This window comes from Exophiala aquamarina (assembly GCF_000709125.1).
Source record: "Exophiala aquamarina CBS 119918 chromosome Unknown aczIA-supercont1.8, whole genome shotgun sequence".
NCBI classification, from domain to species: domain Eukaryota; kingdom Fungi; phylum Ascomycota; class Eurotiomycetes; order Chaetothyriales; family Herpotrichiellaceae; genus Exophiala; species Exophiala aquamarina.
The window spans coordinates 372,672-386,231 of NW_013550580.1; the positions used below are offsets into that span (position 1 = coordinate 372,672).

The following is a 13,560-nucleotide window of genomic DNA, read 5'->3' on the forward strand; positions in this document are numbered from 1 at the left end:
TCACACTGCATGATCTTGACAGGATACCTTGGGTGCCTTGGGAGCCAAGGTCTGGAATACAGGCTGAAGGGATTGTACGGGGGAGGTCTTATCAGATCAAGCCTCAACCTCCGGTGACGTCTTGTGCACAATGGATGTCATTCATCTCAAAATCTCGTGGTTAATCAGTACGTAGTGGACAAGCATGCTGCGATGGTCGTCAATCCCATCTTGGTTTGTATTCGTCGTGCCAGTGCTGAGTATCTCCCACTCGAGTCTCTCCTCGAAAGACAACCGGGGCTGTCCAGTGACCCTTCCGGGTCCAGCACAACGTCCTCTGTCCTTTGCAATAGCATAATCCTGAATATCCGTCTATGATGCGCGAAAGCAAGGCTATCTAACCATCCACACACCGCCTCGAGACACATCCTGGCAGACCCAAAGCTGGCATGCACCTCACCCGGCATGAGCCGGATTGCCTTGGCCTGGCCGTGTGAAATATGGGCTCCCACCGTAGAAAAACGCCATTTCGAATCCCTGTGCGGTCTTGCTTTATCCAGACGCCAACGAGATGCGAATGCTTGATCGACAAGTTCGGAACTTCGGATGCTTTGGAAACCCCACGCTCGCTAATGCTCGAAGCCAAGCACGACTGGTGCCCGCCACCTTCTCTTCGTTTGCTTGAATCATCATCCGTCTGCCTGGTCTCATAATCTCATCGGTCACTGCTGGTTTACTGCGATGCGCATTGAACTCTCTCGGCACCCGCCGGGATGCCATCTTCGTCATCTTCATCCATTCCAGTGGCACCCCGCGCACGTGCATGCTGACGAGGATCAACATCTTCCAGATCAAAGTCGTCAACCATTCCGTCCTGAGGAGGCAGCTTTTGCTGCATTCGTGGAGGAAGAACCTGCTCTAGAAGTTCAACATTTTGTATTTGTGCCTTGTCTGGGAACTTGACATCGAATTGAATATAGAGATTGCCAAAGTCGTGGTGTCGGAATGAGGGCATTCCCTGGCCCTTGATCACTTTGATGGCACCTGTTGAGAGAGATATTAGTATCTGAGCTGTTTCTCGAGTCTCGGCTCCCGACTCGGGCAAGACTTACCAGGAGTGATGGGTTCGCCGGGGAAGATGTTGACCGTCAACCACCTCTCATCAAGATGTTCAATGTATATCTGTCCGCCGGCCAAAGCTGTCAGGAGATCGATCTCCGCATGGTAAAACAGGTCGTCATCTTTGCGCTGAAATCGAGCGTGCGGCTTCTGCTCAATCTCGAACACGACGTCACCAGGAAGGACTCCAGGGACCTGGTCACCCTCTCCACGGAATTCAATCTTGTGCCCACTCTTGACGCCACGGTCAACATGTACGTGGAGGACCTTGCGCTCAACAACGGTCTTCTTGCCCGCGCATCGTTTACACTTGTCGCGGTCCCGGATGTTTTCTCCCTCACCCTGGCAGTCGGGACAGATGGTCTGGAAGCGCTGGATCATGGGACCCATCTGACGCATCATGGTTTTCATACCAGCACCATTGCAGCCCGCGCAGGTCTTGACCGCACCTTCTTTGCCTCCACGGCCTTCGCAGGCAGAGCAGATGACGGATTTTTGCAGGGCAAGTTTGGACACTTTCCCGCGGTAGATATCTTCAAGCGAGACTTTGTGGACGTGGTGGATGAGTCGTGCTTTCTTGGGGCCTTGGTCGCGCATGCCGCCGCCACCGAACATGCCACCGAAGCCAGAGCCGCCACCAAAGAACTGTGCAAACAGGTCTTCAGCGGCCATACCACCACCCCCCATTCCGCCCTGTTCTAGACCCTCCTCGCCATATTGATCGTACAATTGTCTTTTTTGAGGGTCTGAAAGAACTTCGTAGGCTTTGGAGAGGTCTTTGAATTTTTCAGCAGCATCGGGGTTGTGTGCATTCTTGTCTGGGGCGAGTTAGACAGCTGAACAGGACCAGGGGCTGGGCACTTGTCAAGGACGCTTACCAGGATGGTGTTTGAGAGCGCCCTTTTTGTACGCAGTCTTTAGTTGAGCCTCAGTAGCAGTAATCTCCACCTAAGGTCGTGTGTGAGAAGCTGTTGAAGTACAATAGACACATTGAGAAACTCACCCCTAGGATTTCGTAGTATTTGGTGTCTTTGACCATCTTGAGACAGTGGTCACTCAGTTGCCGGTATCGAAAGTGGACGAGTACGGGGTGACAAGGCTTATCGGATAAAGGACGGAGGGTGTAAGTAGAAAGACCTGCAGGGACGGCTTCCGGAGGGGACTGGACGAGAGGGGAGAGTCGTGTGAGAAGGATTGACAGTCGTGATTAGGACCTAGGACCGTGAATGCAGAAGTGGGTGTGACTTGGGGAGTTGCAGAAGAGAGAATTGGCGAACGGACTTAAAAATTGGAAATCTGGAGATGCGGTGTTCGGCCAGAACAGGCGCATTTGTTGGAAGGATCTCTGATGAGATGGGGCCTTTGCCTGAGTGGTGGGTGGATGGATTAGAACTCAGAGTGACCGCAGTTTGCCAGTCAGAATTTACATTCTCCGTAGTCAGGCCCTGAGGCGGCCTTCTGGTTGGCGTGTGGCCAGGAGGCTGAAAATGCCAAGCCATCTCCCGATTTCGATGGGATTCTTTGCGACTCTTTGCGACTCTTTGCATTGCGACTGCCTGCCTCTAGGGGAGTATTGTTTACTCCGATCCCCGACCCCGCCTCACCCAGGGGGTAACTTACTCAAGCACAGAGCGCCTTACGGAGGATAATCAAGATATCCCTAGGCATGCATTTATGCACATGGTGGTTCTTTGGAATAATACCGATGGTGATACTTTCGGACGTGTGTTGAAAGCAATGTATTCCGAGCAAAGGCATGGATCCGGCAATTGCAGTTCTGCCTCCAAGTGAATGCCCTGCCTCACTCCGTACAGAGCACTCAGTACCTTGTAGCAGGACCAAATGGCTTTGTAGAAACCTGCAGCTGCCAAGGCCGCGTGGCTGATCCCTCGGTGGCACCCCAATCATTCACACTTCATCTCATCCTTTAGGCGACCTGGTAGGTGTGCATTGTTGCTTGACAAACAATCGGATGATTACATAGCCAGGTCCAGAAGAAGATGGCGAGTCTGAGTCCCTGTATGACGCGGTGAGACAAGATCAGGGACCTGTGTTACTGCAACTATATCAAATTTGTGCATGTGCTCCTGCGACACCCTCTTCGCTGAATATAACTTCTAGAAAACACGAGTCGAAAAACAGCGTTCACACAATGAAAGCGGGTACCGTGTTTGCCTCCATTGCACCTGGCTCGGCAACGTACTCTCTCAGTCTATCTGGATCAACATGGGGAATATCCACTGGAACAATCTAGGTTATACTCATCCCTGTCATTGTAAAAGAAATTGAAGTTGAATTTTTCTCTTCTGGATCGCTCCACGTCTGTGAACAAGGCTCTAGACACCTAAGAATCGTCGCGAAAACGCTCAAGAGCTAAGACCAAGTGCGCAACGGAAACGTAGACTAGAATCCGAAAATAAATTTCCACGTTTTGTCTCTCCCTCCAACGTACGATGTTTGCTGCTCCCTGTCCTTCCTTTGGTGCCGCCAGGCTCTTCCTGGACTCCGAGGGGGTATCTTGGGTTTCCTGAAGCCGCTGCCGGTCAGCCGTCAATTCCAACTGCCAAATTCCTGCCTCGCCAATCACTCATCGTCCTCTGCGTACTCATCTAGCCTTCCTCGACCATTGATCGTGTCCTTAGCGCCGGCAAATCGATTTGTTGCTCTTGCTTCGTGGATTCTCGCAATGGCTCGGTGAGTTTTTGCGAGACGCTTATAGTCACCATTTCTTTCGTACTCCTCTGCAAGCTGCTTATAGCACTCGAGCGCATGCACCCCATACTCTCTCTCACGCCCTTGCTGCTGTGAGCTGGGGCTGAGTCCATCAATGCTTCGACGCGCTCGGTCAAGCTCTTTCGCCTCGGAATTCTGGGAATCCGTGTCCTTTCCACGCCCATTCCCATTGCTTAATAATCCATTGCCGTGCTGCCCACCCACCGGGCTGCTCATTTCATCCTCTGGATCTGTGGTGGTGAGCAAGTCCACCAGTTCCTCAACGGTGCCAACGAGCTCTTCCAATGCTGTCCATAGAGCATCATCCGGTTGGTTGGCAATTGTATGGAACAACTCCAACAATTCGGTGATGAATAACTTCCTGCTCATCGCTTCGTTCCCACTCAGAGGCTTGGCTTTCAGTAACGAATTCAGAGCACCTATAATCTCTGTCTCAATAAGCTCCAGATCTTCACTGAGCGCCCATTCGCTGACAATCATGGTCTGAAGGATCTCTACAGCAACCTTGCGCAGACCTTCATGCATGCTGAGACACAGGCTGATGATGGGGCCCACCAAACTAGGGACGTACTGGACTTGGAAGCCGCCAAGCTTGCGCACATTGTATCGTCGTTGGTCGTCATTTTCGGCTTCCCAGCCCAAGCTTTCCCAGCTTTTACGCAATAGATCTGCTCCGGATTGTCGCACATCTCCAGAAATCTTCCACACAGCTCGACGTTTTTGTTCCGGAAATAGCTCAAGTGTAAGTGCAGGAGAGGACACTAGAGCGAGAAGAGTGTCAAGGAAGGACTTCCAGAGTTGCATGTCGAATGTCTCGGCACCTTCAGGCGCGGGAAGATAAGAAGAGATGAGCAGGGAAGATAGGTAATCGAGAATTGTGAGCGCAGACGAATGGTGGTAGATATGGAGCGTGAGCCACGTGGCCGGGAAAGCATCATTTCTCAGCAAGGAGCGTAGCACCGTCAGGCTAGATAAGATATAATCAGACAAGTCTTGTCCATGGAGCTTTGGACTTGTGGGTGGCTTCATCCTCGCAATGGTTGAAATCAGCGAGGAGAGTTCAAGTAGACTCTCATCGTACTGGTCGTTATTCTCCGCCGATTTGACAACAAAGGGATACTGCTCCGAGAAAAGCAGGGATAAGGATCGTCTCTTACTCCCGGATTCATTTGCAATGGTGCCATAGGCTGAAATCAGCTTGGGTGTGAACTCGTGCAGGTAGTGTGTGGAAAATCGAGTCAGCTCTGCTACAATTGAGCAGCAAAGTCTCACCTGGTCATGCCAATCGTCTGAGAGATTGTTTGGTGTCCAATATGGCTCTAGCCACCCAATGCAGCTCTTGACCAATAGCTTCTTATCTTTCTCCTCAACCCAGATCTGATCGAGCTTGGTATAGTTCAGAATCAAAACGAGTCTGTAAAGAACCAGTTTGCCTGACACGTCGTCACACGAGTCGATAAAATCGATTGCCACTTTCATCACCTCTTCTGCGCTAAACGCTGGCAGCAATTCCGGAAGCCAGGTCTGGAATTTTTGGACCAGGAGAGTTTTGCTACCTACTAAGGCAGCTGTTTCGCTTCGCATCATCATCTGAAGACCAAAGAGGATTGCCTGCATGTCTTCCTTAAAGGTGGAGTGCTTCTCATCATTTTCTTTGGCTTGTGACCCGAAGCGTCTCTGCTGATACGAGGAAATGACAATTTTCATGAATTGACTTCCGACTTTGAATAGTGCTCTCATGTCCCGTGCACTTTGCGGATCGGAAACGCTTTGCAGCAACCGTGTGAAGCTGCGTATTAAGCAGGATGCCGCGTACGGAGAGCGAAAATGATTCTCAGTGTATTGGTCAACCAGTGGACCAAGATTATAGCGTCGATCGTGAACAATACCAAGGACGAATACGATATCGTTGAATATCAAATCTTCGAACTTGGATTCACCGGATTTATGCACCAAGACACCAAATAGCGCATCCAAGACATCCTTGACTTGCTTGACAATTTCGATTTCCGGCACGAAGGTCAATTTCTGGAGGATGTCCAGTAGTTGAACAGAGGTTTGGTGCTTCCAATTGATGAGACTGACCAGAGTCCGATCTTGCGAAAATTCGGTGCTCGAGAGAAGTGTCTCGACTTCCAACGAAGCAATAGGTGCTGTCACGCCATCATACAGGGCGCGATTCGTCACATTGTCCCATGGTAATGACAAGTATGCCCCGCGACCTTGGACAATACTTGAAGTGACTTTATCATACGCATGCAAGATCAAAGAGTGCTTTCCATCACTGACAAATGCTTGACGATCCCAGAGTGGCATCCATGCTAATGCAAAAGGGAACTCAGGAGCGTCAGCGATGCTTAGAACTAGATGGCTGTCGGGCACCTTCTGAGTGGGTATTCGAAGACAGAGTGTTTGATCCCAACAGATGTCATGCTCAACAGCGTTGGTGCGAAATGCTGTAACGCCTGCCCCATTGGAAGAAGGGAATATGCAATGCTCGACGCGCCGACCGTTGGAGTCGCGAACTTCCATAGTCAGTTGCAAGTTTTGCAAACCCAGGGCCTTGATTGGCGCAGAACCCACTTCCGGGTGAGACAGATGACATCCCTGAGTGATGACGGCTTTATTGAGCCTCAAGTAGATGTCCAACCGGGCTTTCGAAGGCGCCTCGGAAAAACCCATCTTTTGTGTCTTGGACACTAAGTGCATAGAGGTTGGGTTATTCTTGATCAGCGTATCTGCCTCTAGAGCGATGTATGGGGTGAGTCTCAAGCTGATGCTGGACACTCTGTTTGAAACGACGTGTGCTTTCTCTGAGGGGTCAAGCAGCTTGGATATGATGTGATCCTCGTCTCGTAGCTTTTCCTCTTCTCGATGCGACGTTGTCCAGATGGTCACGGTTTCTTCGCTTGGCTGGCCATTTCTCATAACTCTGGCGACGTCCACCACTCCAATGCCAATTGTTCGAGGAACGGGAGCCGCAGGTGTCTTGCTTGGACCCTCTTCTTCCTCTTCTCGGATGCTGGGAGTAGAAGATCTTTCTTTGCGTTGAGGGGTCGATCGGCCATCGCCGCCGGGTTGGGGTTTCTCAGCATTCTTCTTTTTCCCAAACATTAGGCTTGATCTTCGACGAGTCAAAGACAACTGCCTTTGGCTCCGAAGTGTCCCATTCCTCGACGGAGGACGATCTGGTAAGTGTTTTCTGCCTCTTCGAGGCGCCTCAGGCACCACGACCTTGATAGTGAGATATAAGCGCTCATCACTGCTTATATCTCGGGTGCTTAGATCTGAAAATAGCGTCTTCATTTTGGCGGAGCCAACGGAGCTAAAAGTCTCCGAGAACGAGTTCAGGTTCCCGTCAACATCTTTCTGATAGAGAGCCAGGCTAAGGGTCGCCTGATCGAGGTCCGAACCGGTGACTGACGTAACCTCCAAGAGGCAATGGTGTAATGAGGTTGCTTTGGACTTCTCCGCAGGAGTGCCATCTAGAACACTCATTATAGACTGTAGCTTTGCCATTTCGATGGCCGAGTCTTGCGAAGTCAACAATCTGCCAAGTTGCCTGGGATCCCTCACAATGACCTCGCCGCTCAGCATTCTGTTGCCGCGAACCAGATCCCAGACGGCTTGCTCGCGGACACCCAACCTCTCTTGGGTAGTCAGAACATCGTTTAAAAGCTCGCGCCGGGCGTAATCCAGGCGCGTCGTGATCTGCGACATTTGGTCCAAAGTGTGATACTCTCGCCTCAGAACCAGGTCTGGAAGATGGAGAATATACCATTCCCGGAGGCAGCTTGAGATTTCATCCACCAGGGGCTCAGCTGATGAAGTTGGTGATTCGTCACCAATTTTCAACATTGGAACAGGTGCTGGAGGTTTTGGCTGATCAGGCTGCCTCAAAAAAGGTGGGGCAGAGCCGAGTTGTTCTCGAATTTCGATACAGCATTTTGGAAAAATGCCAGAAAAGACACGAGCCTCTGAAGCGGTTCGTCCAGCGGAGTTTAGAGATGACAGTAACGTGGGTGGTGCAACCAGATAGCCCCGACACCAAGAGCCATCTTTACCACCTTGTTCAATGACATAAAGTTGATCACCAATCTGAAGGGGGAGTTCAGCTGGGGAGGAAGAAGGTTGAAAGGGGTAGATGGCCACCGCATACGACAGAGGCAGCGGCTGCCAGGGCATATTAGAGGCTGGACAAAGATAGCCTGATGATATTCAACGGTCTATTAGTGATTTTGTGGTTAAGGGTCGCAAATGTGGTCAGAGTGTCGAGACTGGCCCTGACCAGAACGGTGGATTGAGTCCGGGGGCCTGTGCGGCAATCATCCACATTGACTTCATGGGCTATGGGAGAAAGAGACCACTGGAGATATAGAGAAGGGGCGGGCGGATGAGACTGGGGATCAAAGTTGAGATAGCGATGCGTGGTTGTTGCAGAACCCGATATTGAAAGTCCCTTGAATTTTGATGTGATTCATGTAACGCGTGCCTTGAAAGGGCGTTATTTTCGATGCAGACGTACTCCGTACTCCCTAATGGAATTAGCAAAAATCCCCCCGTTCGACCTGACCGACGACCTCGCGGGTTGCGACCTCCCTAGGCCGCTTGGCCGATTGCGCTCTAGCTCGATTTGGCTAGCGGCTAACACCCTAAAGCGGTTAGGCTGAGGCCCAAGCTTGTCTGAACTTAGGGCTCAGGGCCCCAGGCCCGTGGGGGCTCCGAAAATGCCCTGGACGAAGCACCGGGGGCGCTCTATTAAGTTCTAACCACGCCCAAGGGTTCTTTGGCCTGCTGCTAATTTAGCCTAAGCGACCCTTGAAGCTTCTTCCTGGCCTGCCCTGCTCCTTGGAAGACTGCCTAACGAACCCCCTAACCCCCCGAGAGGCTAACTAACTCGCCAAGCCTAGAAACTTGGAACTTGGAAAGAGGCTCAATAATGTCACTCATACCATCCGCTCCTACCTAACCTAATACGAACCCTGGCCATTCATTCTTATTCGGCTAGCCCAATATCAATCATCTGCAGGCACTCCCATCCCTCCGTTCTAGGTCGCCTTCGTCAAGCCACAAAACACATTCTCTCTTCATATTTTGTTTCATACGCAAATTCCTGAACCCTTCTCCAACCACCGAGCACCGTCCTCAACCTCGCTCGACGGAGTGCTTGTCCGTGAGTGACGGTCCACATTGAGCATCGACTACGGGGCACTACTTGGGGATCTTCGCGCCAGATACAGATCGAGTGGCCCATCCGCCGGCTGTTGCACCATGGAACCCGTGGTCAATATCTTGTTGGACTCCTTCCCCGGCTTGTCGCTCCCTCCAACGCTGTGTATGCCTCTGCCTGCGTCAGCGACCCTTGCAGACCTATTTTCTTCCATCCGACATGTGCTCCCGGCGAGCCTGCCGGCGAACACCCGGCTCATTCTAACATCCACCTCAAACACTCCTATCTACGACTCCCCATCCACCACGATAGCCGAATTATGCCGTTTTGCGCCATGTCAGGACGTTCCTACAGGCTCGTTCCTGCCCCTGCGTCTATCTGCCCCGCTCGTTGGTGGCAAAGGTGGTTTTGGGTCTCAACTTAGGGCCGCAGGTGGTCGTATGTCCTCGCGCAAGAAGCGTCAGAATGCCGAGCTTGCTACAGGAAGTGCCCGCAACCTAGATGGTAGAAGACTCAGGACCATTACCGAGGCCAAGAATCTAGCAGCATATTTGGCTACCAAGCCGGAAGTGGACAGGAAAGAGAAGGAAGAGAGACGCAAGAGATGGGAACAAGTCATCGAATTGGCTGAGCAGAGAGAGGCAGACATGAAGTCCGGAAAGACAGCAGATGGTCGTCGTAAAGGCATCAGTGACGAGTGGGTCGATCAAAAGGAAGAGGTAGGTGAGAACGTCAGAAACGCCGTCAAGCTTGCTATGCTTGCAAACGAGGACATGGGCAAGGACAAGGCCAAAAGGGTCTCACCACAACAAGGCGAGAGTAGTGGAAGTGGAGGATCCTTACCGCCTAGCGACGAGGATAGCGACGCAGATGATCTGATGGAGCTTGATGAAGATGGCATGTCCAGACTGAAAAGCGAAGCCGAGACAGGAGATGCCGATGCGATTTGGGTGCTTCAGAACCGCCTTAAGATCCCATCGGAGCTCCTGCCTAAGGCGAAGCCAATACTCCGCCGGAGATTCGCAGGTTTTGACGACGATGAGGATGATTTGTCCAGCAGTGAAGATGAGGAGCCCTCTGCCCAACTAGCAGGTAAGGGCAAGCAAAAGGTTGACAGCACGCGATAGCTTTACAAATGAAAGGAAGATACTACAAACTTCCTAAGTTGGCGCCCTTGCATATGATCTTGTCCTTGTTTCTCGGTTTCTAATATTGCTATATGCAAGGCGCACAATGCTGATTGAGGTCGGCCATTCGGACTACTCCACCGTCCATCACAAGTTCTGTCTCCAAAACGGATTTGAGCGGCGTGGCTTGCTTGTCCATGATTCCTAAGGGAAGGCGGAGGCGACTGGAGCTATCGCCGTCGAGTACACTTAACATAAGGGTCAAAAGATGACAGAAGAGTGTGCGAACACCAAACGTTGAAATTCACTCTTAAATAGCTGGGGTCCGCCTGTTCCATCTCCCCCTGCCCTTCCTCTCCTTCGCACGAGAAGGAAGGCACCTCAACCACAAAGATTAGTTGCAGCAGGTATTCAGGGACGGCCGACAAAGAAGGCTGTTCAGAAGGCACAGAACTGGTCCAGCTCCCCAGGCACTGAACGAGGCCATGGCGGCCGTACCATTTTCCATGCTGGCGGCTGGCTGGTTGGGGATCTTCATCGTATACAAGTTCATCCTTCAACCATTGCTCTTCCACCCGCTCAGACACATACCATCAGCTCACTGGTCTATCCCGATCTTTGGTGACAGCTGGATCACCTGGCAGCGGTACAAGGAACGCAATAACGCGGTCACCTACGCGGCACATCTCAAGCATGGCACCGTTGTCCGGATGGGTGCCAATGAGTTGAGCGTGAACTGCGTGGAAAATGGCATCCGCACCATCTATGCCGGAGGATGGGAGAAACATGCCTGGTATCCTCAGCGGTTTGCGAGCTACGGGTAAGGCTTCCCCTTTGCAACCGCCTTGTCCCTTGTGGTCATGCATGGTGTCGCGAAGCCAACGTGACCAGCAAGACACGACCAGTATAGAGATGCATGATTCAACATCTGCTAACTATCTCTTCTCATGATCAAGGGTCATCAATATGTTCTCCACGATCCACCACCTACCACACTCGCAGAAGAAGCGCACCATCGCCCACGTCTACAGCAAATCATATATAGCCTCATCACCCCAAGTTGCCGCCAACAGCGTAGCTCTATTATCTACCCGCTTCCTCCCTTTACTCGATCACTTCGCCACAACTTCACAAGCCGTCGATGTGCACGACTTGAACAACGCCATGGCCATGGACTTTATGTCCGCGTTCCAGTTCGGGCTCCGCTCATCTACCAACTTCACGCAAGACGTGGCTAAGCGCAATGAGATCATGCACCTGTACCACTGCCGGCGCGAATTCGAGTTCTTCTCCGCCGAGATGCCCTGGATCAAGTCTCTGACCAAGAAACTCGGCTTCCCGGTCGTGCCGCGGTTTGTTGATGAAGCGAACGACTTACTTGAGAAATGGAATGCTGAGATGTGCGACGAGGCAGACGGGTATGCAGCTGTGCGGGACGGCCTCGCAGCGCCTTTCGCTGGGGATGAGCCACTCGTGTACAGCCAGTTCAAATCCGGGATGTTGAAGCTACGAGAGAAGGACGGGAGTGCGGGAAAAGAGTTGTCAAGTGAACGATTGATCTTACCTACGACTCGACACGCCGAGCCGCACGACAGTGCCGCTGCTCGCGAGGACACGACCCAGGCGGAGATCTACAGCGACATGCTGGACCAGCTGGGCGCGGGGCACGAGACGTCGGCCATCGCGCTGACATACCTATACTGGGAGCTGAGCAAGCGCCCACAACTAACGGCGGCGCTGCGCACCGAGCTGCTCACGCTCACCCCGCCGATCCACTGGCCGCTCCCGCCAGGGACAGGGCTGAAGGACTTCCGCCTCCCGGAGCCGAAACAGCTGGACGCCCTCTCTCTCCTCAACGCAATCGTAATGGAAACCCTACGCGTGCACACGCCCATCCCTGGCATCGAGCCGCGGATCTCACCGCACACTGCCGGCGGGAACACACTGGGCGCGTACGCGAACATCCCGGGCGGCGTGCGCGTCTCCAGCATGCCATACACGCTGCACCGCAACCGCGACGTGTTCCCGGACCCGGACGCCTTCAACCCGCACCGCTGGCTACCCAGTCACACCGACGAGGAACAGCTCAAGGAGATGCACCGCTGGTTCTGGGCGTTCGGGTCCGGCGGGCGCATGTGTATCGGGAGTCATCTCGCGACTCATGAGATCAAATTGCTGGTCGCGGCGATTTATTCGAACTGGACCACGGAGATCGTCGATGATGACGGCATCGAGGAGATTGATGCGTATACCACGCGGCCCAGGGCGAATCGCTGCATGTTGAGGTTTGTGAGGGTGTGAATATGGAGGGAAGGGGGACGAGTGGGAGAGGAGTGGGAGGAGGAGGAAGAACAGGAGATGATGAAGTGATGTCTCTGTGCCTGTGACTCTCCCTCGACTCGATCGTGCACGTCAAGGACGATAGACGATATAAAAGCTACATGAGGACATAGGTACATCTGTAACACTCATGTCTTTGCTGGTGCTATTGATCCGGTATCTTTTCAGGAATAGTTCACCGTTATCGCCGCCGCCTTCTTGGGAGATGTGAAGCGTCTAGGACCTACTTTGCGTTACACGCCAGGTTCCTGTATTGAAGGACGACGCCACTTGTTTACTGATGCTGTCCTGCAAATAGAATGGCCATGCCATGCAAACAAACATTCCTGCAGCGATGCTGCTTGTTGCTTCGGTCCTCTCGTAGAGTGACGTATTTAGTTCAACAACCGCAAATGCTTCACACCAAATAAAGGACGCACAGGCTGTAAACATCGATCAGTAGTGACTATCGCTTCAGCACCGTTCACTCAGTGTCCATGCCACGTTGTTTACTTGTAAACAAATGTACAATCTTGTGCTCATCGCCACTCTACCCTCCCCCTTGGCCAGGCTAATCAGGCAATGTCAGCTGAGTCCGCCACCCAGATTGCTGGCGGCGTACACTGGTTGTCGAGGAAGATTGGTTCATCTGTTTGAAAATCAGTCTTTGTGTCCTTATTTGGCCATCACAACCTGGAGCAAGGCACGGAGAGATTGCCACTTCGGTCTGAGGCCAGTGCGGCAAAAGAGACGTGTGTCTGGTAAATAAGCACATATGAGCATATCGAGATAGGGTTGAGTCGTGTGGGTTGACACCGTCCATGCGTTACTTCGCGACCCATGCCAGAGTATAGAACAATTCGAATAAGGCTCGGAGTGTCCCAAATAGCACCTGATACTGCTTTTGTGAGAACTCACATCGAGGCGAGCCGGGCTGCTTGACAGCCTATAGAGCGCACCCGAAAATGACCCCGATCCCCTATGTGTATTCATGAAACGATAAATGCCATGCGAAGGCCTCGGCACCACGGCCGAGTCATGTGGGAAAGAGGTGCCGAATACTATAAGATGTGCTGGGCAGTTGTACCCTCTTTCGAAACCCGGCACACGGCA

At 52.3% G+C, this 13,560-nt stretch overlaps 4 protein-coding genes across 4 annotated transcripts; 2 read left to right on the forward strand and 2 right to left on the reverse strand.

Annotated features, from left to right (window-relative positions):
- Positions 1 to 712: 712 nt before the first annotated feature.
- A1O9_08708 (DnaJ like subfamily A member 2) lies at positions 713 to 2,137 on the reverse strand (the record flags this gene model as incomplete). Its single annotated transcript, XM_013402191.1, has 4 exons — positions 713 to 1,023; positions 1,092 to 1,916; positions 1,977 to 2,046; positions 2,102 to 2,137. 4 exons carry the CDS (start codon positions 2,135 to 2,137, stop codon positions 713 to 715), a joined length of 1,242 nt encoding a protein of 413 aa, XP_013257645.1.
- Positions 2,138 to 3,681: 1,544 nt separating this feature from the next.
- A1O9_08709 (uncharacterized protein) lies at positions 3,682 to 8,016 on the reverse strand (the record flags this gene model as incomplete). The annotated part of the gene is made up of 1 exon (XM_013402192.1): positions 3,682 to 8,016. The coding sequence occupies one exon, from the start codon at positions 8,014 to 8,016 to the stop codon at positions 3,682 to 3,684; it is 4,335 nt and encodes a 1,444-aa protein (XP_013257646.1).
- A 1,086-nt stretch (positions 8,017 to 9,102) lies between these two features.
- A1O9_08710 (uncharacterized protein) lies at positions 9,103 to 10,128 on the forward strand (the record flags this gene model as incomplete). The annotated part of the gene is made up of 1 exon (XM_013402193.1): positions 9,103 to 10,128. The coding sequence occupies one exon, from the start codon at positions 9,103 to 9,105 to the stop codon at positions 10,126 to 10,128; it is 1,026 nt and encodes a 341-aa protein (XP_013257647.1).
- Positions 10,129 to 10,613: 485 nt separating this feature from the next.
- Positions 10,614 to 12,429, forward strand: A1O9_08711 (uncharacterized protein; the record flags this gene model as incomplete). Its single annotated transcript, XM_013402194.1, has 2 exons — positions 10,614 to 10,948; positions 11,085 to 12,429. 2 exons carry the CDS (start codon positions 10,614 to 10,616, stop codon positions 12,427 to 12,429), a joined length of 1,680 nt encoding a protein of 559 aa, XP_013257648.1.
- Positions 12,430 to 13,560: the final 1,131 nt, after the last annotated feature.